The sequence below is a fragment of the Cebus imitator genome, unplaced genomic scaffold (assembly GCF_001604975.1).
Source record: "Cebus imitator isolate Cc_AM_T3 unplaced genomic scaffold, Cebus_imitator-1.0 Scaffold850, whole genome shotgun sequence".
NCBI classification, from domain to species: domain Eukaryota; kingdom Metazoa; phylum Chordata; class Mammalia; order Primates; family Cebidae; genus Cebus; species Cebus imitator.
Genome location: NW_016108165.1, coordinates 73,348 through 94,014, shown reverse-complemented (window position 1 = coordinate 94,014; position 20,667 = coordinate 73,348). Strand labels below are relative to the sequence as shown.

The 20,667-nt window shown below is 38.2% G+C and overlaps 1 protein-coding gene across 1 annotated transcript in view; it reads right to left on the bottom strand.

Moving 5' to 3' along the window:
* Positions 1-364: 364 nt before the first annotated feature.
* The window catches only part of F8 (coagulation factor VIII), a 69,037-nt gene continuing 48,734 nt past the window's right edge, over positions 365-20,667 (bottom strand). Inside the window, exons 11-14 of the mRNA XM_017520543.2 lie at positions 16,410-16,554; positions 15,093-15,241; positions 13,765-13,941; positions 365-1,025 (exon numbers count right to left, since the gene is read on the bottom strand). Coding sequence (XP_017376032.2) covers positions 870-1,025; positions 13,765-13,941; positions 15,093-15,241; positions 16,410-16,554 — 627 coding nt within the window. The 3' untranslated portion in view covers positions 365-869. The remainder of the gene's footprint in view (positions 1,026-13,764; positions 13,942-15,092; positions 15,242-16,409; positions 16,555-20,667) is intronic.

The window sequence follows — 20,667 nt, the reverse complement described above, 5'->3', positions numbered from 1 at the left end:
TAGAAGCCTATTATCATTATCATTTTTTTGTTGGCCATCACAAATTTGAAGAAGACATTGTTATTTCATTCCAAAGCTTTCAACAATTCCATCTTCCTGACCTATTTTTTATTGGTCAGAATTAAGACCAAATGGCTTTACATCTTTCTGAGATTAAATCTATGGACACTCATCAGAAAAAATGCATATTTGCATTTACACAGAATGTCTTATATAATTTCAGGGGACTTAGGGATTCTTGAACCCCATCAATGATTCTCAGTTTAAGAATGCTAGTTTTGGAGATAGTAATGTGGCCTTCACAATGCCTCAAGCTGACTAACATAATTCTATCTATGTGTAAGGAAGCAAAAACAGACTTTAATGCAGTAGTTGTATTAACTCCATTTTCCAGATTGTCCAAATGATTTGCCTTTTGACTTCAAGACTGTATTGATCTTATCCTGAAACATGTTTTGTTCCATGCTTGACTAGTAAAATAAACAACTGAGAGTTTTATTTTAAATGTATGAAGCTTAATCTGAAATGCTTACATAATGAATATCTTCTTCCAACTTTCATCATATAGTTTTTCTACAACAGAGCCAGTGGTGACTATGAGAAACCAAAGTTGTCAGAGAAGAATGCTTTCCATGCAGGTTTCTCCACTTCTTTTTGCCTAGTTACATTGGAAGGAAGGACCAAGCTGGGAGCAGCTGCAGAAAATAGGTAAGAGTTAAGTTAAATTGGATGCACCCTCCCCACCCCCTATCAAGGAAATGTAGGATTAATTCGAGAGGCTTCAAGGCAGTGTCTGCATGGACAATATGAGGGCAGGAAGTAACCTAAAGATCAGCAGAAAGGTAGAAGGCAAGCCAGGGAGGCCACTCTCAGTAGAGCTCCTGTGCCTCGCAGCCCAGAACCTCCATCCTCAGGGCAATCTGGTGCACCCAACTCTGGGGGTGAATTCGAAGGTATCGTGTCAGTAACGGTGGGTCTAGCGAGTTCACCACAGGTGTGAAGGAGTCTTGATTTCCCTGAAAAATCTGAAAGAGGAAAGATAGCATTTATTGGCTGTCTGACAGGACGCTTTTCTCACTTCTAGTTGTTTCCAGGAGTCCAGGATTAAACCCTGGGAGAGGACTAGATGATTCTGTCCCACGGATCAGGGACATCTAGAATTAAGAGCACCCTACTTTGGAGGCCTTCACTCTAACTAGGCCTTATATCTAGAATGTTCTCACCCACTTCCCCAACCTCAGTGACATTAAGTGCTTTGTCCTGAGTCACACGGAGCACCTGTGTTGGACTACCTGGAGGTAAGAGTCAGGCTTTGGCCAACAGACTCTCTGGTCAATGCATTTGCGGTGGCAAGAAGAGTACATAGAGCTCAGAAAATGGTAGCTATCATTATTAGTTAGATAAGCTGGTTTCACACATGTTGGTGACAACTTTAGAATAATAATGAATGCAACACAGTAACGCATATAATTTAGTGCGGCTGGGCAACCTTGGCAGGACAGGGTGCAGAAGGAAGAAAGAAGTGGGAAGACAGTCTAAGACTCAAGGCATCTGGCTACTCCAGGACTTTGGAGCAAAGGCCACCTATAACTGGGTGGATGTTTGGAAAAATGAAGATCTGAATGTTCAAAACGTGTCATTCAAGGCAACTAGAATATATAGTATAATGTATATAGCATGGCAAATATACCATACACATCTATAGAAATAAAGTTCTGTGTCTGATAAAAGTTTTGAGAAGCATTAAGGTACCTGTTCTGAGATTATTTTACAAATGTTTATGGTGTATTTGGAGGCTTTGTACATTTTTTGTTAGACTTAATCCTTACTGCATTAAATCAGGGGACATGCAATGCCAGATTGTCCCATTATTGATGATACTGTTTGATCACTTGGTTAAGATGTCTACCTAATCTCTGTATTTATAAAGGTAACTTTCCTAACAATCTGTGGGGTGAGACTTTCAGACCATTCAAATATTCTGTTTCGCAACAAGCTTTTATCCAATGATATTAGCATCAAAGTTCCTTACAAGTATTCAATAGTATACTGATGGTTGAAAAGGGATTTTCCAATTTTGTCATTTCTTCTACATTTATCAGCTGGAATTCTTCTGTGAAGAAAAGCTTCCCCTCTCCTTTTACTTTTTAAAAAACTATTATGAACTTCTGTATTCTTTATTATACGTATTATGATCCATTACCCTCATTATTTCTTCAGATGCTCAAATGGTCTCAAATCTGGCCAACAGGAAGCCCTTCAGGCCAGTTTCTGTGTTCTTTTCACATGACCCCATTGGCAGTTTCCTTGCTCCAGCTTTGGGAAAAGTCATTTCTCTAAGGAGCTCAGATTCTTTTTACTGGGAAATGGTAGTTAGAGACCAAGATTTGGCCATGACATGGGCTCACTATTACTGCACTGTGAACAGTGCTAAGAATATACTTTTAAAAAAATTCCTAAGTTCTCACTGACACTTCTAATTCAACTCTAACATTCTTTGTGTTAGTATTAGATTCTTAAGGCTACTGTAACAAATTCACCACACACTTAGTGCATTTAAAACAAAAGAAACTTATTCTCTCATAGTTCTAGAGGCTCAAAGTCTGGAGCCTGGAGCAGAGGCACAAGAGAGTGAGTCAAACAGAAAATCACATTTAAAGCTTCTGTTTGGAAGTGGTATATGTCATGTGCAATCACATTCTATTGATTAAAATGGGTCACGTGGCCATGCCTAAAGTTGATGAGGTTTTCAAGGAAAGAGGGAATAAAAATTCAAGAACATTAATATCATCTGCCTCATATGCTATTTTCTGTTCACTTAGAAATTCTTTACAGTTTCTTGTTTCAGCCAATAAGAGGTGATTTATGTAGGCAGACAGGAGGGCTGGATGGCTTACTAGGTACTCTTAGCCAGGAGTACCCTCTACTGTTGATAAATGGAAGTGCAATTTACTTAATAGATGGGACCGAAGAGGTTTGTGGGTCTTGTATTTTCGTGATTCACTTTTGTTTTTATAGGACAATTAATTTCCAACATTTGCTTTCTTATTTCTTTTTTTTTTTTTTTTGTAGGATGACTGGATTTGAAAAGATTGTGACACGCATTCTAAGAACTTCCCTTCACCACAGAATCCCATCCACTACACACTTTCTTATTTCTTTTTTTTTTTTTTTTGAGACAGGGTTTCTCTCTGGAGCAAGGCTGGCTAGATTTGTATGTTTATTTTCTACTCATAAACATAAACTTATAGTACTTTTTGTCTTCTGGTTATTCTGTAGATGGGATATGGGTGGTTTTAGTCATAATTTTAAATTGTGTGCGTGTGTGTGTGTGTGTCTGTGTGTGTATGTATGGATTTTGAAGACGGTGTGGAGAGATTTAGGCAGCTGCCATTATCTGACAGGAATGTGCAACTCAGTGCTTGGAATTTTAAAATGTTATTTAAAACTGTTTTCCAACTGCTTCTGGTATATAGAAATACAATGAATTTTGGTATATTTTGTTTTCAGCAAGCTTGCAAAAATTTTTAACTTCTAATAATTTATATATAAATTCCTTTAGATTTTCTATCTATGCCATCATATCTTCCACATACAATGAATTCGTTTCATCATTTTCAATCCTTACATATTTTCTTTTTCTTATCTTATTGCACTGCTTAGGACATCCAATATGCATAATCCTTCAGTCTGTCACTGTGATAAATTATATCAGTTTTCTAATGTATAAGCCAACCTTGCATTCCTAGCATAAATCCAACTTGGATCCATATTGTTAATATTTTGTTTGTGATTTATGTTTATGAATAGAACAGGCCTATTGTCTTCCTTTCTAATCTTGTTCTTGTTTGGTTTGGTTGTCAAGGTTATGCTATAATCATAAGAGAATTGAATAACATACCATCTTTTTCCATTTTCTGGAAGAATTTTTGTAAAGTTAAATATTATTTCTCCCTTGAAAAATTGGTAGAATATGGTTACTGTAGCCATCTGGATCTGGATTTTTTTTTTTGTGGGAAGATTTTTGAATATAAATTCAATTTCTCAAAGGTTTTAGGAGTTTCAAGGTTTCTATTCCTTCTTGTTATATTTACCAGGGATCAATCAATTTTACCTAATTTTCCAAACTTATTGTCATAAGATTAATAAGCATTGTCATTTTTTTATATTGGCAGAAATTTTTCTGGGATCTTTATTGATGTCCAATTTTTTAAAGTTTCTGATATTATTTGTGCCTTTTTTTCATTTTGATTGCTCTTGACAGAAGTTTTTCAATTTTCAAGGAAACAACTTTTGGTTTTATTCCCTGTATTGTATGTTTCTTTTTTACTTCAGATTTTTCTTATTTCCTTGCTTCTTTTAGTTTATTTTGCTGTTCCACTAGCTTCTTGAGACATACCTTAGCTCATTAATTTTTAGCCTTTCTACTTTTCCAACATTTGTTTTTAAGGCTATACATTTCCTTCTAAGTATTGCTTTAGCTGATTCCCACATTTTATTTAATATGTCATGCCTTGTTATCATTCAGTTTAAAATATTTTCTAATTTATGATTTCTTTTTTGAAATATGAGTTTGAAAGTATATTTCTTGATTTCTAACATAGGAAAATGTTAGTTATCTCTTTCTTATTTATATCTACTTTAATTGTATTGTGACCAGAAAACATGTTTTATATAATCTGAAATTTGAGATTACTTTATTTGTAGCTTAAAATGGAAAAATCTAACATGTTTCCTTTGTGTGCTTATAAAGAATGTGTAATTCTGCAATTTCAAGGTGCTATTTTCTAAATATGTCTATAAGATCAAACTTGTGAATTGTGTTAATTGTTCTATTTCTATACATTGTCTGTTTGATATCTTTTAGATATTTGCATACTTTCTTTTCCCATTTTTGACTTGCTACTTTTCTGTATCTAAAGTTTGAGATATGTCTCTTACAAAACGCACACAATTTGCTTTTGCTTTTTTTTTTTTTTTTAAGAGACAAGTCTCACTATCTTGCCCAGGCTGCTCTCAACCTCCTGGGCTCAAGTGATCCTCCCACCTCAGCTACTTAGGATGCTACTACGCTCAGCTACTTTTGGTTTTTTAAATCTGACAATCTTTGTCTTTTAACTGAAATATTTGGTCCATTCATATTACATATGATTAGTATTGTATTTTAATGTAAATATAACATTTTATCTTGCTATTTTCCTACCTTTTTCATGTTTCTTTATCTCTCTTTGCTTGCTTTCATTTAGGCTTGTTGAGTATATTTTGTCCTTTCATATTTTTTCTTCTACCATTTTGGAAGTCCTGCATTGTGTATATTTCTATTACTTATTGATTATCCTAAAAACTATATCATTAATCAAATTATCGAGGTTTAATATTAATCAACATCTCCCGAGTAGTTAGATAATACTTGGATTTTAGAATCTTTTATTCTGTTTATCCCCATCCTGACTTTTTTTGCTGCTGTTGTCATATGTTCTAAATTTACGCATGCACACACACACACACGCACACACGCCCCTGGCTTAAACAATAAAAATTTATTTTCTCACAGTTCTAGAGGCTAGAAGTCCAAGATCAATGGGTAGGCAGACTTGGAATTTTTTTGTCTGTTTGTCTCCCCTGTAGCCCAGGCTGGAGTGTGATGGTGCGATCTTGGCTCACCGCAACTTCTGCCTCTGGGGTTCAAGTGATTCTCATGCTTCAGCCTCCGGAGTAGCTGGTATTACAGGTGCATGCCAGCATGTTCAGCTAATTTTTGTATTTTTAGTGGAGGGGTTTCACCATGTTGGCCAGGCTGGTCTTGAACTCCTGACCTCAGGCAATCTGCCTACTTCAGCCTCCCAGGTATGAGTTATTGTGCCTGGCCGGCAGACTTGGTTTTTTTTCCTTTTCCTTTTCTTCCTCTTCTTCTCTTTCTTTCTTTCTTTCTTTTTTTTTTTTTCCAGAGGCAGGGTCTTGTCCTGTTGCCCAGGCTGGAGTGCAATGGCACAGCCCTAGCTCACTGCATGCTTGTAGCTAGAACTACTGGTGCATGCTACTATACCTAGCTGAAGGTTGGTTTCTTTTAAGGCCTCCCTCCTTGGCTTGTAGATGGCTGTCCTCTTTCTGTATCTTCATTTGGTCTTCCCTCTGTGCCTGTCTGTGTCCTAATTTCCTCTTCTTTTAAGGACACCAGTCATATAGGAATAAGACCCAACTTAATGACCTCATTTTAGCTTAATTGCCTCTTTATGAATTCTATCTCCAAATAAGGTCACATTCTGAGGTAACTGGAGATTAGAACTTCAACATATGAATTTTTGGGGACACAATTCATCCCATAACAGCCTTTGACCAACTGGTGTTAACTCTCAGCTCTAAAAATGTAAATGGCATTGACTTCAGCTACTAGAGTTTACATCTTTCAAAGCTTATACCTTACATAGAGTCTTTCTTAAAGCATTTTATATGTACATAGTGGCATTTAGCAGACCAAGAAAGTCCATCATCCCACCAGGTCACAGGGAGAAATTCCATTTGGCTTTGCTTTGACTTGCTAAGTCATGTAAATAAAGAAGTATTAACCCAAGTTCTTTCCACAAACACCAATTCCTTATTCCTTTTTTAAAACAATAGGATACAATTTTATTTTTATTTTTTAGAAATGGGGTCTCACTCTGTCGACCAGGCTAGGGTGCAGTGATGCAATCACAGCTCACTGCAGCCCTGACCTCCTGGGTTCAAGCACTGTTCCTGCCTCAGCCTCGTGAGAAACTAGAACTACAGGCATGCACCACCATTCCCAGCTGACTCCTTATTCTTGACAACCTTTTAATCTTATAGGACACAGGTTATAGAAGATCTACTAGCAAACAATCTATTATCCCTGGGCATTAGAGCACCTATGATTCATCTGATGGTGGTGGCTGGTCTTAGCATCTCTATGTATGTAATGGCCTTTTTTTTTTTTTAAATAAAAAAATACACCAATCTTACCAGTTTTTAAGAGTACAGTTCAGTAATGTTAAGTATATTCACACTGTTGTGCAACCTAGAACGTTGTCATCTTGCAAAACTGAAATTCTAAACTGCTCCTCGATTTCCCCCTCCCCTCCAGCCCCTGGTAACCACCAATCTACTTTTTGTTTCTATGAATTTGACTACTTTAGAGACCAAATGTAATACATTTCTATATATCTGTATATTTTTAACTCCATATTTTATATATTCAAGTAACAAACTTTTATATTGCTTTAAAAAGTAAATGCTTAGATTTACACACATAATAACCTCTTTTTGTCTTTATTATTACATTTCAACCCTTCATCTAAGATATTTTTCTTCTGTTTGAAGTAGATATTTTAGAATTACTTTTTAATATCTTTGAGTGCTACAACCATTCATGTATGCCAGAAAATTTCTTAGATTTTGCTTTAATGGATAAAAGATATTTTCATTGGGTTTTCTTTTTGAGGGTTTCACATTGTTTGTTTTAGCATTATTTTCTGATATTATTTAGAAATCAGCTGTCAGTTTGTTACTCATTATGCTAATGTACATGTCTTCTGACTTTTCTATTGTAAAATGCACAAACATAAAATTTACCATTTTAGCAATTTTACAGTGTAAAGTTCAGTGGCATTTAGTACATTCACAATGAAATATAGCCATCACCATTATCTAGTTCCAGGACATTTCTATAACCTCAAAAGGAGATCCAACACTTATTAAGAAGCCACTCCATATTTGCTCCTTCTGCCAGCCTCTGGCAACCACTAATCTGTTTTCTGTCTCTATGGATTTGCTATTCTGGGTATTTCATATAAGTGGAATGTGGCCTTTTGTGCCTGGCTGTTTTCACTTACCATAATGCTTTTAAGGAGCATTCATGTTGTAGCACGGATCACTACTTCTTTTTTTTTTTTTTTACGACTGAGTAATAGTCCATGTATGGATAGACCACTTTTGTTTATCTGTTCATCACTTGATGAACATTTGGGTTGTTTTCACCTGTTTGCTATTGTGAATAGTGCTTCTATATGCACTTGTATATTAGTTTTTGTTAGAGTCCCTGTTTTTAATTCTTTTGGGTCCATACCCAGGAGTAGAATTGCTGAGTCTATGTTAATTCTATGTTTTCCTTATTGAGTAACTGCCAAAATGTTTTCTACAGTGGCTCCCCTATTTAACATTCTCATCACCAAGGTAGGTTCCAATTTCTTTACATTCTTGGTCACACTTGTTATTTTCCCACTTGATATTTTCTTTTTTTTTTTAAATAAATTTTTTTAAAAAAAACAATTTTAGCCATCCTAGTAGGTGTGAAATGCTATCTCATTGTGGTTTTGCTTTACATTTCCCTAATAACTAATGATATTGAGTATCTTTTCATGAGTTTTTTGGCCACTTGTATATCTTCTTTGGAGAAGTTGGCATTGAGGTCATTTACCCATTTTAAAATTTGGTTGTCTTTCTGTTGTTGAGTTGTAAGAGTTCTTTTTATATTCTGGGTACTAGACCCTTTACTAGATATATGATTCACAATTTTTTTCTCCCATACTGCATATCATCTTTTTACTTTCTTGATAGTGTTCTTTGATGTACAAAAGTTTTTAACTTTAAAGAAGTCTACTATGTATATATTTATATAGTTGTTGCTTGTGATTGTGATGTCACATCTGAGAAACCATTGCCAAATCCAATATCATAACAATTTGCCCCTTTGTTTTTTCTTAGAGTTTTATAGTTTTAGCTTTTATATTTAGTTATTTGAGACATTTTTACTTAAATATATTTCTATAGACAGGATCTTGCTCTGACACCCAGGCTGGAGTGCAGTAGTGTGATCACGGCTCACTGCAGCCTCCACCTTCTGGGCTCAAGCGATCGTCCTACCCCAGCCTCCCTAGTAGCCGGGACTACAGGTGTGTACCATCATGCCAGCTAATTTTTTTTCTTGTTTTGTAGAGATAGGGTCCCACTGTGTTGCTCAGGCTGGTCTCAAACTCCTGAGCTCAATTGATCCACCAGCCTCAGCCTCCCAAAGTGCTGGGATTACAGATGTGAGCCACCACACCCAGCCTTGAGTTAAATTTTGTATATGGTAAGAATCTAACTTCATTCTTTTGCATGTGGATATCCAACTATCCCAGCACCATATGTTGAAGTGACTATTCTTTTCCCACAAAATGGTCTTAGCACTTTTATTGAAAATCAATTGACTGTAGATGTATAGGCTTATTTCTGGACTCGCAATTCTATTCTATTGTTCTATGTGTCTATATTTATGTAAGTACTGCACTGTTTTGATTCTTGTAGTTTTGTAGTAAGTTCTGAAATTGGGAAGTATGACTCCTCCAATGTTGTACTTTTTCAATATTGTTTTGGCTATTCAGGGTCCCTTGAAATTCCAGCTGAATTTTAAGATAGATTTTTCTATTCCTCCAAGAAAATGTCTTTGGGATTCTGATAGAGAATGCTTTGAGGCCAGAGAATAGTTTGAGCCCAGGAAGTGGAGGTTGTGGTAAGCGAAGATTGCACCACTGTACTTCAGCCTGGGCAACAGAGTGAGACTCCATTTCAAAATAAAAAAAGAGAATGCTTTGAATCTGCAAATGGTTTGGGGTAATATTCTCATCTTAACAACATTATGACATTATGTCTTCAAATCTGTAAATCCAGCATGCCTTTTCATTTATTTAGTTCTTTCTTTTTATTTTTTTTTCTGTTTGCTAATTTTCTGTATTTGCTTTCTTCAGACCAGATAGTTCTTCAATTTCTTTCAACTGGGTTTTTTAGTTTTCTTTTTTTTTTTTCCCTTTATCCCCCTGTGGTATTTCAGGAGGGTTTTTTAGTTTTTAGTGGACAAGACTTGTACCTCCTTGGTTAAATTTATTCCTAAATGTTGTATTATCTTTGATGCTATTGTAAATAGACTTTTCTGTTTTCCTTTTCAGATTTTTCATAGTGTGTAAAAATACAACTGATTTTTGCATGTTGATTTTGTAACCTGCAATGGTTTTTTTCAACTGCCAAATAAGTTTGGATAATTTGTCTTTTATTTTCATGTTTCCATATGTTATTGCTTTAAAGATTTTTTACATAATTATTTTATATTATGTATCTGATAATGCCAATATCTGGTGTTCTTCAAATTCTAAATCTGCATTGATTGTTTCTGTTCACTTGTACTCAAGTTGTCTTGTCTTGCATGTTTGGTGATCTATGTCTGTGATCTTATGATTTTAATATGCAGAAATCCTGGAGGCCTAAACTGGAGGTGCTTTTTTTTTTTTTCTAGAGTAAGTTGAGAATGGTTCTTCCAGGTGCCAGAGGATAATATTTACCTGCAACTTCTTTAGCTTCCTTCTGAGATTCATGACAGTGCAGAAGTCTCACACTGAGTTCTCCTTGCCTTTTGCTCAAGGCTTGTCTCCCAGAAACAACATTAAAATGGGCATTCTTTCTGAGGAAAGGTCTTCCTTTTTATATTTGCTCATTATTCACCTCTTTCTGCTATGATTTCAGCTCATTATTTTAAAATAAAAGTTTATGGGTTTTTTGTTGATGAGTAGGCTGGAGATTCCCCTTTCTTTGCTCAATACAACAATGTATTGTCAGTGATGTAGACTTTTTATTGTTGTACAATATACATAATATAAAATTTACCATTTTAATCATTTTTAAGTGTATAATTTAGTGATATTAAGTATTCACAATATTGTACACCCATTACCAGTATCCATTTCCAGAACTTTAGGCAGTGCACCTGGTTGTGGATTTTGCTTGGAAGGAGAAATGGCCACGTGTGCAATTATGCACCAAATTATGGGCTGTACAAAGTGCTTTGTCCAGACAGGGACTTGGAAGGAACATGATTAGAAAATAGGTGATGAAGAAACTTGGGGAAGAGGTATGTGGACAGACCTCTCTGAATGGGCAAAGGATGTGAAGATATTTATGTCCCACATGAGTGCTCACCAAAGGGTGACCTCAGAAGATACGGATTTTAATAATCAAGTAAATATGATGGGTGCAGTGGCTTACGCCTGTAATCCCAGCACTTTGGGAGGCCAAGGTGAGAGGATCACCTGAGGTCAGGAGTTCAAGACCAGACTGGCCAACATGGTGAAACCCTGTCTCTACTAAAAATACAAAAATTAACCAGTCGTGGTGATGCGCGTCTGTAGTCCCAGCTACTTGGGAGGCTGAGGCACAAGAATAGCTTGAACACGGGAGGCAGAGGTTGCAGTGAGCCAAGATTGTGCCACTGCACTCCAGCCTCCTGACAGACTGAGACTCCATCTCAAAAAAAAAAAGGTAGATATGATGACCCATTCTATGGATATCAGTCATCTTCTTTACTCAGCCACCTATGTCACTGCCTGCTGGGCTCATGAACAAAGTAGCCATGGTGGCAGGGATAGAGGCTATGCACGGGCTCAGCAACATGGAGTTCCATTCAACAAGGCTGACCTGGTTATGGCCACTGCTGAGTGCCCAATCTGCCAGCAGCAGAGACAAACACAGAGTCCCCAGTATGGCAGTATTTCTCAGGATGATCAGCCAGGTATCTGGCAGCAGATTGATTACATTGGAATATGTTCATCATGGAAGGGGCAGCGTTTTGTCCTTCCTGGAATATACATCTTCTCTGAATATACACCTTCCCTGCACACAATGTTTCTGGCAAAACTATAATCCATGGACTCACAGACTGCCTCATCTATTGTCATGTTATTACAGGTATTGATCGACTTACGACCTATGCAACTTACGACCATTTGACTTTATGACCACAATCGCTAGCCACAACTGCTCCGCATCTGGCAGCGCAAACGTTGCCCAGCTGGGTGTACAACAGTGCGGACCAGCTTCCGGCAGCACTACCATCTCCACGTGCACCATTTCAACTGTACATATAGCCTACTCAACTTACGACCAAATCGTGTTACGACCGGTCTGCTGGTCCCAATCGTGGTCGTAAGTCGAGCACTAGCTGTACACACAGTATTGCTTCTGACCAAGGAATTTTTACAGCAAATGAAGTATGGCAGTGGGTCCATGCTCATGGAATTTATTGGTCTTACCATGTTCCCACCATCCTGGAGCAGCTGGCTTGACAGACTAGTGAAATGGCCTTTTGAAGTAACAGTTGCAGTGACAACTAGGTGGCAATGCCTTGCAGGGCTGGAGAAAAAGTTCTTCAGAGGCTGTATATGCTCTGAATTAGTATTCAATATATGATGTTGTTTCTCCCACAGCCAGGATTCACAGATCCAGAAATCAAGGGGTGGAAATAAGAGTGGCACCACTCACCATCACCCCTAGTGATGCACTAACAAAATTTTTGTTTCCTGTTCCCATGGCCATGTGTTCTGCTAGCCTAGAGGTCTTAGTTGCAGAAGGAAGAATGTTTCTACCAGAAGACACAAAAAAAATTCCATTTAACTGAAAGTTAAGATGGTTTCCCAGCCACTTCAGGTTCCTCCTGCCTTTGAATCAACAGGTAAAGAAGGGTGTTACTCTGCTGGATAGGGGATTAATAATGAATACCAAGGGGAAAATGGACTTCTACTTCACAATGGAGGTATGGAAGAGTGTGTCTGGAATACAAGAGTTCCCTTAGAGTGTCTCTTAGTATTACCATGCCCTGTGATTCTGGTCAATGGGAAACTATAGCAACCCAATCCATGCAGGACTACTGCTGGCCCAGGCTCTTCAGGAATCAAGGTTTGGGTCACCTCATTAAGTAAAGAACCACAATCAGCTGAGATGCTTGTTGAAGGCAAAGGAAACACAGAATGGGTAGTAGAAGAAGGTAGTTACCAATACCAGCCAAGTTTTGTTATATCGTGTTAGGTGGAATTATGACCTCATTTTTGTCTCTATTTAGAGATAAAAGAGATGTGTGTGGTGGGTGCTACATTGACAATGGGTAGATTTGTGATGGTTAATTCTGTGTATCTACTTTACTTGGTCATAAGGTGCCCAGATATTTACTCAAACATTATTCTGGGTATTTCTGTGAGGGTATTTTTGAATGAGATTAACATTGAAGTCAGTAGACTGAGTAAAGCAGATTGCCATCCCTAATGTGGGTAGGCATCATCCAATTAGTTGAAGGCCTGAATAAAACAAAAAGGCTGAGTCTTCCCCAAGTAAGAGTATTCTTGCTGCCTGACTGTCCTTGGACTGGAACATCAGCTTTTTCCTGCTTTCAGGCTTGAACTAAAACATTTTAGCTCATCCAGAGAGAGACAGAGATAGAGACAGACAGACAGACAGAATCTCCTATTGGTTCTGTTTCTTTGGATATCCTTGACTAACATACTCATATAAGTGGAATCATATAACATCTATCCTTTTATGTCTGGCCTATTCGCTTAGGATGTTTCCAAAGTTCATCATGTTGTGGCACTAATCACAAATATAAGCTTTTCTAAATGGAAATTTATTCTAGAATATCCAGTGTCTAGACTTTAGTTCATCAAACTGACAGTTTGGTGAAGTTTTTAATCCAGCCTTGAGGGATAAGGGAATTCTTGGAGATGATGTTTATCTGAGACTTAAAGAATGAGTTAGGTGAAATCACAGTAGGGGTAGATAGAAAAATGTTCCAGGGGTCACTGTGTTCTCTCAGAATGCCTTTTACAATGTCCTGCTACCATAGGTACTTAATAAATTCTGCCCTAAAAGTTTGGTCATATATGAACCTTGTTATGTTATGTTATGTTAAGCTCTAGGAGAGGTTTTTCTGTCTTTCCAAGGAGAACAGCATACCTTTACTTTGCCATTCTGAGAAAACAGAGTCCAGTGATGGCCATCTTGACTGCTAGAGATGAGGAACTCCTTCACATACATGCTGGTAAGTAGAGATTTTACTCCCTGAGTAGTTATTCCTGTGATTTTCATTGTCTTCTGGAAGTCCACTTGCAGCCACTCTTTTGGATTATTCACCTGAGGGCAACAGTGTTGGACTAGTAGCCTCTTGGTCACCATTTACTCCCAGAAATCCCCAAATCCCTTCTTAACCATACCACAGCACTTCTCACTCTACTTTCTTTTTTGAGATGGAGTCTTGCTCTGCCACCCAGGCTGGAGTGCAGTGGCACGATCTTGGCTCACTACAACCTCCACCTCCTAGGTTCAAGCGATTCTCCTGCCTCAGCCTCCCAAGTAGCTGGGGTTACAGGTGCCCACCACCATGCCTGGATAATTTTTGTATTTTTAGTAGAGACAGGGTTTCACCAGCTTGGCCAGTGTGTTCTTGAACTCCTGACTTCAGGTGATCTGCCGCCGCAGCCTCCCAAAGTGCTGGAATTACAGGTGTGAGCCACTGCACCTGGCCTCACTCTACTTTCTTTCTCCCCCCACCCTTTTTTTTAGACAGTCTCACACTGTAACCTGGGTTGGAGAGCAATGGTGTGATCTCAGCTCACTGCAACCTCCACCCCCTGGTTTTATGTGATTCTCCTGGCTCAGCCTCCCGAGTAGCTGGGATTACAGGCACACACCACCATACCCAGCTAATTTTTTGTATTTTTAGTAGAGACAGGGTTTCACTATGTTGGCCAGACTGGTCTTGAACTCCTGACCTCGTGATCCACCCGCCTCGGCCTCCCAAAGTGCTGGGATTACAGGTGTGAGCCACTGCGTCCAGCCTCTACTTTCTATTGGCTAGTCAGTCTCCCTTATTCAACTCTAACCAACTTCAGGGCCAAAATTTTTCACAATTCACCTTTGTATCCCCAGGTTCATGCTGGGGATACAAAGATGCCCAGTAATGTTTACTTTCCACTGATGCAATGAGAAACCTGGAAAGAAAGCTAATTGTTGATATTTATCTGTAAAACGGACTTTTCTACTACAATTCTTTGATAGATATTAGCCCAGTACTAAATAAAGCGATTCATCTTCCAGGAGGTTCAATTAGGGATCATTTCCCCCAACTGCCTATGGTGTTGTTTGCCCATAATCAACCTTCCCTGACACTCTTTTTAGGAATAACTATTGACAGAAATATCTCTGAAGAAATAGTCAAAGGCTTCCCCTATTTTTTTCCCAACCACTGCTCTGAGTCAGATAACAGTAAATCTATTGCCTCTTACCTGAGGTCTCCAGGCATTACTCCTCCCTTGGAGGTGAAGTCGAGCTTTTGAAGGAGACCAGGTGGCAAAAATATTGGTGAAGTAGGATGAAGCAGTAATCTGTGCATCTGATATTGCTTTACTCTCCATTCCCAATGGCATGCTGCAACCTCAAAGAAAAGAAAAAGGAAGGTTATCATAGGGACATGCTTCAGCCTCAGTTATACTGATACTGAGAAGCCTCCACTGATATTCTAGGGCTACTGTCATCATAATATCATTTCTCAGGCATTAACTTTTGCACAGATTCTTTTATTGTTACCTATTTTCTGGTCAGCTCTTCCCACTTTGTGTGACTCTTTGATTTTCCTCCTTTTCTTCTACTTTTATTTTAGGTTCTAGGGGTACATGGGTAGGTTTGTTATAGGGGTAAATTGCATGTCACTGAGGCTTAGTGTATGGATGATCCCCTCACCCAGGTAGTGAGTGTAGTACCCAATATGTAACCTTCCAAGCCATATACCCCTCCAAACCTCTTCCTTCCTGAGTTTGCATCATTGTGTCCATGTGTATTTAATGTTTGCCTCCCACTTATGAGAACATGTGATATTTGCTTTTCTTTTCCTGCATTAGTTCACTTAGGATAATGGCCTCCAGCTGCATCTATGTTGCTGAAAAGTCATGATCTCATTCTCTTTTATGGCTGCATAATATTCCATGGTATGTATATACCACATTTTCTTTCTTTCTTTTTTTTTTTTTTTTTTTGGCGGATTTTTGCTCTTGGTGCCCAGGCTGGAGTACAATGGCACGATCTCAGCTCACCACAGCCTCTGCCTCCTGAGTTCAAGTGATTCTCCTGCCTCAGCCTCGAGTAGCTGGGATTACAGGCATACACCACCACGCCCAGCTAATTTTGTAATTTTCATAGAGATGGGGTTTCCCCATGTTGGTCAGGCTGGTCTTGAACTCCCAAAGTACTGGGATTATAGGCGTGAGCCACCACGCCCGGCACCACATTTTCTTTATCCAATCTGTTGTTGATGGGCATTTAGGTTGATTCCATGTATTTGCTATTGTGAATAGTGCTGAAATGAATATATGCGTGCATGTGTCTTTATGATAGAATGATTTATATTCCTTTGAGTATATACCCAGTGATGGGATTGCTGGGCTAAATGGTATTTCTGGGTTTGCCCAAGACTATGCTGGTTTTAGCACTGACAATTTTTGTGTCCTGATACTGGGAACCCCTCCTCCAGTGTCAGGATAACTAGAACAGTTAGTTGCCCTACCCATGGTTGAGGGAGGAAGGATAGAAGACGACTTGGCACTTACTATTTAAATCACAGCCCATCAACTCCATGCGAAGAGTGCTGCGAATGCTATAATGAGTTGGGTGCAAACGGATGTATCGAGCAATAATTGGAGGGTTAAAAATATTGTGTTTTATCCCAGATGAATCCACATTGCCAAAGAAGACCTGTATGGAGAGATTATCACAAATACACGGAAAGTGAATCCAGAGTTAAAAGCAATTTCTCTCAATCACATCTTCCTTCTAATTTTGCTTTGTGCATTTCTCAACAGCATCCAACATCCATAAGACAATTATGGTTAGATGGATGTTATGATGGTAGACACAAAAAAGGAACGTACCCTGTAATCCCAGCACTTTGGGAGGCCGAGGCGGGTGGATCACGAGGTCAAGAGATCAAGACCATCCTGGTCAACATGGTGAAACCCCGTCTCTACTAAAAATACAAAAAACGTTAGCTGGGCATGGTGGCGCGTGCCTGTAATCCCAGCTACTCAGGAGGTTGAGGCAGGAGAATTGCCTGAACCCAGGAGGTGGAGGTTGCAGTGAGCCGAGACCGCGCCACTGCACTCCAGCCTGGGTAACAAGAGCGAAACTCCGTCTCAAAAAAAAAAACAAAAACAAACAAACAAACAAAAAAAAATGGAACGCACCAAGAAGGAGTGGGAACAAGGGAAATTATTAGGACTGGGGCAAGTGAAATCGTTTTGTACTTTGAGTTCCTGTAAACGGCTCATAAAAGTTGAGGAAGCCATTTGGGCTTTGCTACTCCAGCATGGTCCACAGACCAGGAGTAGCAGAATCATCTGAGGGCAATCCAAAATGCAGTATCAGGAGAATGACATCAGTGAGTTGATGGGATAGGAGGTCCCCACCTCTTGTTCCCCTACCCGAACAATAATTTGGCAACTATCTATGGACAAAAGTGACTTTGTGGGAGCCATGGGATCCTGGTAGGAGGTTGGGAAACTCCGGTAGAGCTCAAGAATAAAGATGAATGCTTTAATAAGGCAAGCCCACATTCTAGTGGCAAGCCTGTCAACTATAGTTCTGGCTGTGGACCCAGAAGCAGCCCACCACCCTGGAAACTTAGCTCCAGACCTGTTTGTATGTAGTCCTACCACTAGCCCTGTGTGCCCAGGGATCTGGGAGGAGCAACTCCCATTGGCAACCACAGTAACAGGCCTCCCAACTGTGGACTCTTAAGCAGCCCTGTGATTCAGCTTCAGTCCCACACTTCCATGGTCTTGGTGAAGTTCTGCCTACTCAGAAAACTGGTAGGAGTCATGCCATTCCAATCCTGGAAACAGGCCCACCAACTGGACCTGACTGTGGACTCAAAAGTAACCCTGTGAGCCAACTCCAGTCTTGCTGTACCATGTTCTGGAAACAGTCTTGCCTGTAAAGGGACTCAGTAGAATCCACACTTATCCGTGCCCCCATAACAGGCCCACTGGCTATGGGCCCAACTGGGGACCCTGAAGCAGCCCTTTGACCAAGCTCCAGGCCCACTTTATCATGGTCTGCAGGCAGTCCTGACCACTCAAGGACCCAATGAGAGCTGGTAATGAACCCATTGTCTGAGTACTCAACTTGAGACCAGAAGAGGTGTCAGCTCATTCAAATGTACAGATACCAATGCAAAGCTACATGGGTCATGAAGAATCAGGCAAATACGACATCACCAAAGGGAACTAATAAAGCTCCAGTAACCAACCCTGAAGAAATGAAGATTCATGAAATTTTTGAAAAGGGTTCAAAATGATCATTTGAGCTACAAGAGGATACAGGTAGACAACTAACAAAATGAGGATAACAATACATGAATGAAATTGCAAGTTTAATAAAGAAATAAAAACCATTTTAAAGACAAACAAAAATCCTGTAGCTGAAGAATATTGCTGAATATAGCTGAAGAATGACTGAACTAAAAAATTTAATAGAGATCTTCAATAGTAGACTCAATCATACAGAAGAAAGAATTTGTAAATTTGTAGACAGGTCATTTGAAATTATCTAGTTGGAGGAATAAAAAGAACAATGAGAAAGAGTGAAGAAAGAATATGGGACTTGTGGGATATCATCAAGCAAAATGATAGATGCATTACAGAAATCTTAAAAGGAGAAGAGAGAGAGAAAGAGAAAGGAAGCTTATTTAAAGAAATAATAGGTGAGAATTCCTCAAATCTAGGGAGGGTAAGTGCCATCTGGATTCACTAAGCCCAAAGATAACCAAATAGATTAAACCCACAGAAGTCTACAATGAAATACATTATAATTAAATTAGCAACAAAGACAAAAGATAATTTTGGGGTAGTAAGAAGAAAGTGAATTATCACCCATAGAGAAGCTCCATAAGACAATGTGTGGACATCTCAGCAGAAACCTTGAAGGCCAGGAAAGAGTGGGATGATATATTCAAAGTACTCAGAGAAAAAAAATCCAATCAATAATACTTTATCTGGAAAAACTGTCCTTTAAGAATTAAGACAAAGATAAAGACTTTCTCAGACAAACAGAAACTGAGGGGGTTTGTCACCACAAGACCTGCCTTATAAGAAGTGCTAATAGTTCTTCAAGTTGAAAGAAAAAGACACTAAACAATAACCCGAAAGCATATGAATCCTTTCACTACTAAAGGTAAATATAAAGAGAAACATAGAATATTATAACACTATAATGATTGCTATAGATAACTGTTAATATTAATTTATAAATTAAAAGACAAAATAGTAATAGTAACTATAATGACAGAAATTTGTCAATGGAAACAAAATATAGAAGGAAGTAAAATATGACCTAAATTACATAAAGTTGTGGTGGGGGAAGTGAGTAAAGTATAGAGTTTCTGTATGTGACTGAAGGTGTTGCCAGCTTAAAACAGACTTCCATAACTATAAAATGTTCAGCTTGATCCCTGTGGTAAACACACACACACACACACACACACACACACACACACACACAAACACACACGTATAGTAGATATACAAAAGATAATGAGAAAAGAATCAAAACACAACCAAGCAAAAATCATCAAACCACAAAGAAAGAAAAAGAAGAAAGGAACAAAAAAACTACAAAACACTAAACTATTAACAGAATGGCAATAGAAAGTCCTTACATATCAATAATTACTTTAAGTGTAAACGGACTCCCCAATCAAAAGACAAAGAGTAACAGAATGGGGTTTTTAAAAAGCCAACAATTCAGAGATGGGAAGGAAGGAACAAAAACAAACAAGACCCAAATGTACGTTGTTGATAACAGACTCACTTTTGATTTAAGAACACACATAGGCTGAAAGTGAAGGGGTGGAGAAAGTTATGCCATATAAACTGCAACCAAAAGAGAGCAGAGGTGGCTATACTTGTATGAGAAAAAATAGTCCTTAAGTGAAAAACTGTGACGCGAGACATAGAAGGTCACTATATAATAAAAGGGTCACTTGAACAGTAAGATGTAACAATTATAAATATATATGTACCCAACATGAAAGTAACTAAATATATAAAGCAAACATTGACAGACGTGGAAGGAGAAATCAATAACAATACAATATAGTGGGCTTCAATGCTCCACTCTCTATAATGAATAGATCATCCAATAGAAAATCAATAAGGATACAGCAGAACTGAAGAATAAAATAGACCCAATGGACCTAAAATGTACGTATAGAACTTTCCACCCAACAGCAGGATTATCAAGCACACAGAGAACATTCTTCAAGACAGATCACCTTTCAGGTCACAAAACAAGTCATAACAAATTTAAGAAGATTAAAATCATACCAAGCATATTTTCTGACCACAATGGATTCAAACTACAAATCAATAACAATAAGAAAACATGAAAATTCACAAATATGTGTAAACTAAACAACACATTCTTGAATGACCATTGGGTCACAGAAGAAATTGAAATCTTGATATGTTTTCATATTATGAAACCATACAAAAACTTAAAGTATACAGTAAAAGCATACTAATTGAGGAATTTATAGCAATAAATGCCTATATTTAAAAAGAAGAAAGATATGAAATAAACAACCCAACTTATCACCTCCAGGAACTACAAAGAGAAGAAGAAGGAGAAGAAGAAGAAGAAGAAGAAGAAGAAGAAAGAAGAAGAAGAAGAAGAAAGAAGAAGAAGAAGAAGAAGAAGAAGAAGAAAGAAGAAAGAAGAAAGAAGAAAGAAGAAAGAAGAAAGAAGAAGAAAGAAGAAGAAGAAGAAGAAGAAGAAGAAGAAGAAGAAGAAGAAGAGGAGGAGGAGGAGGAG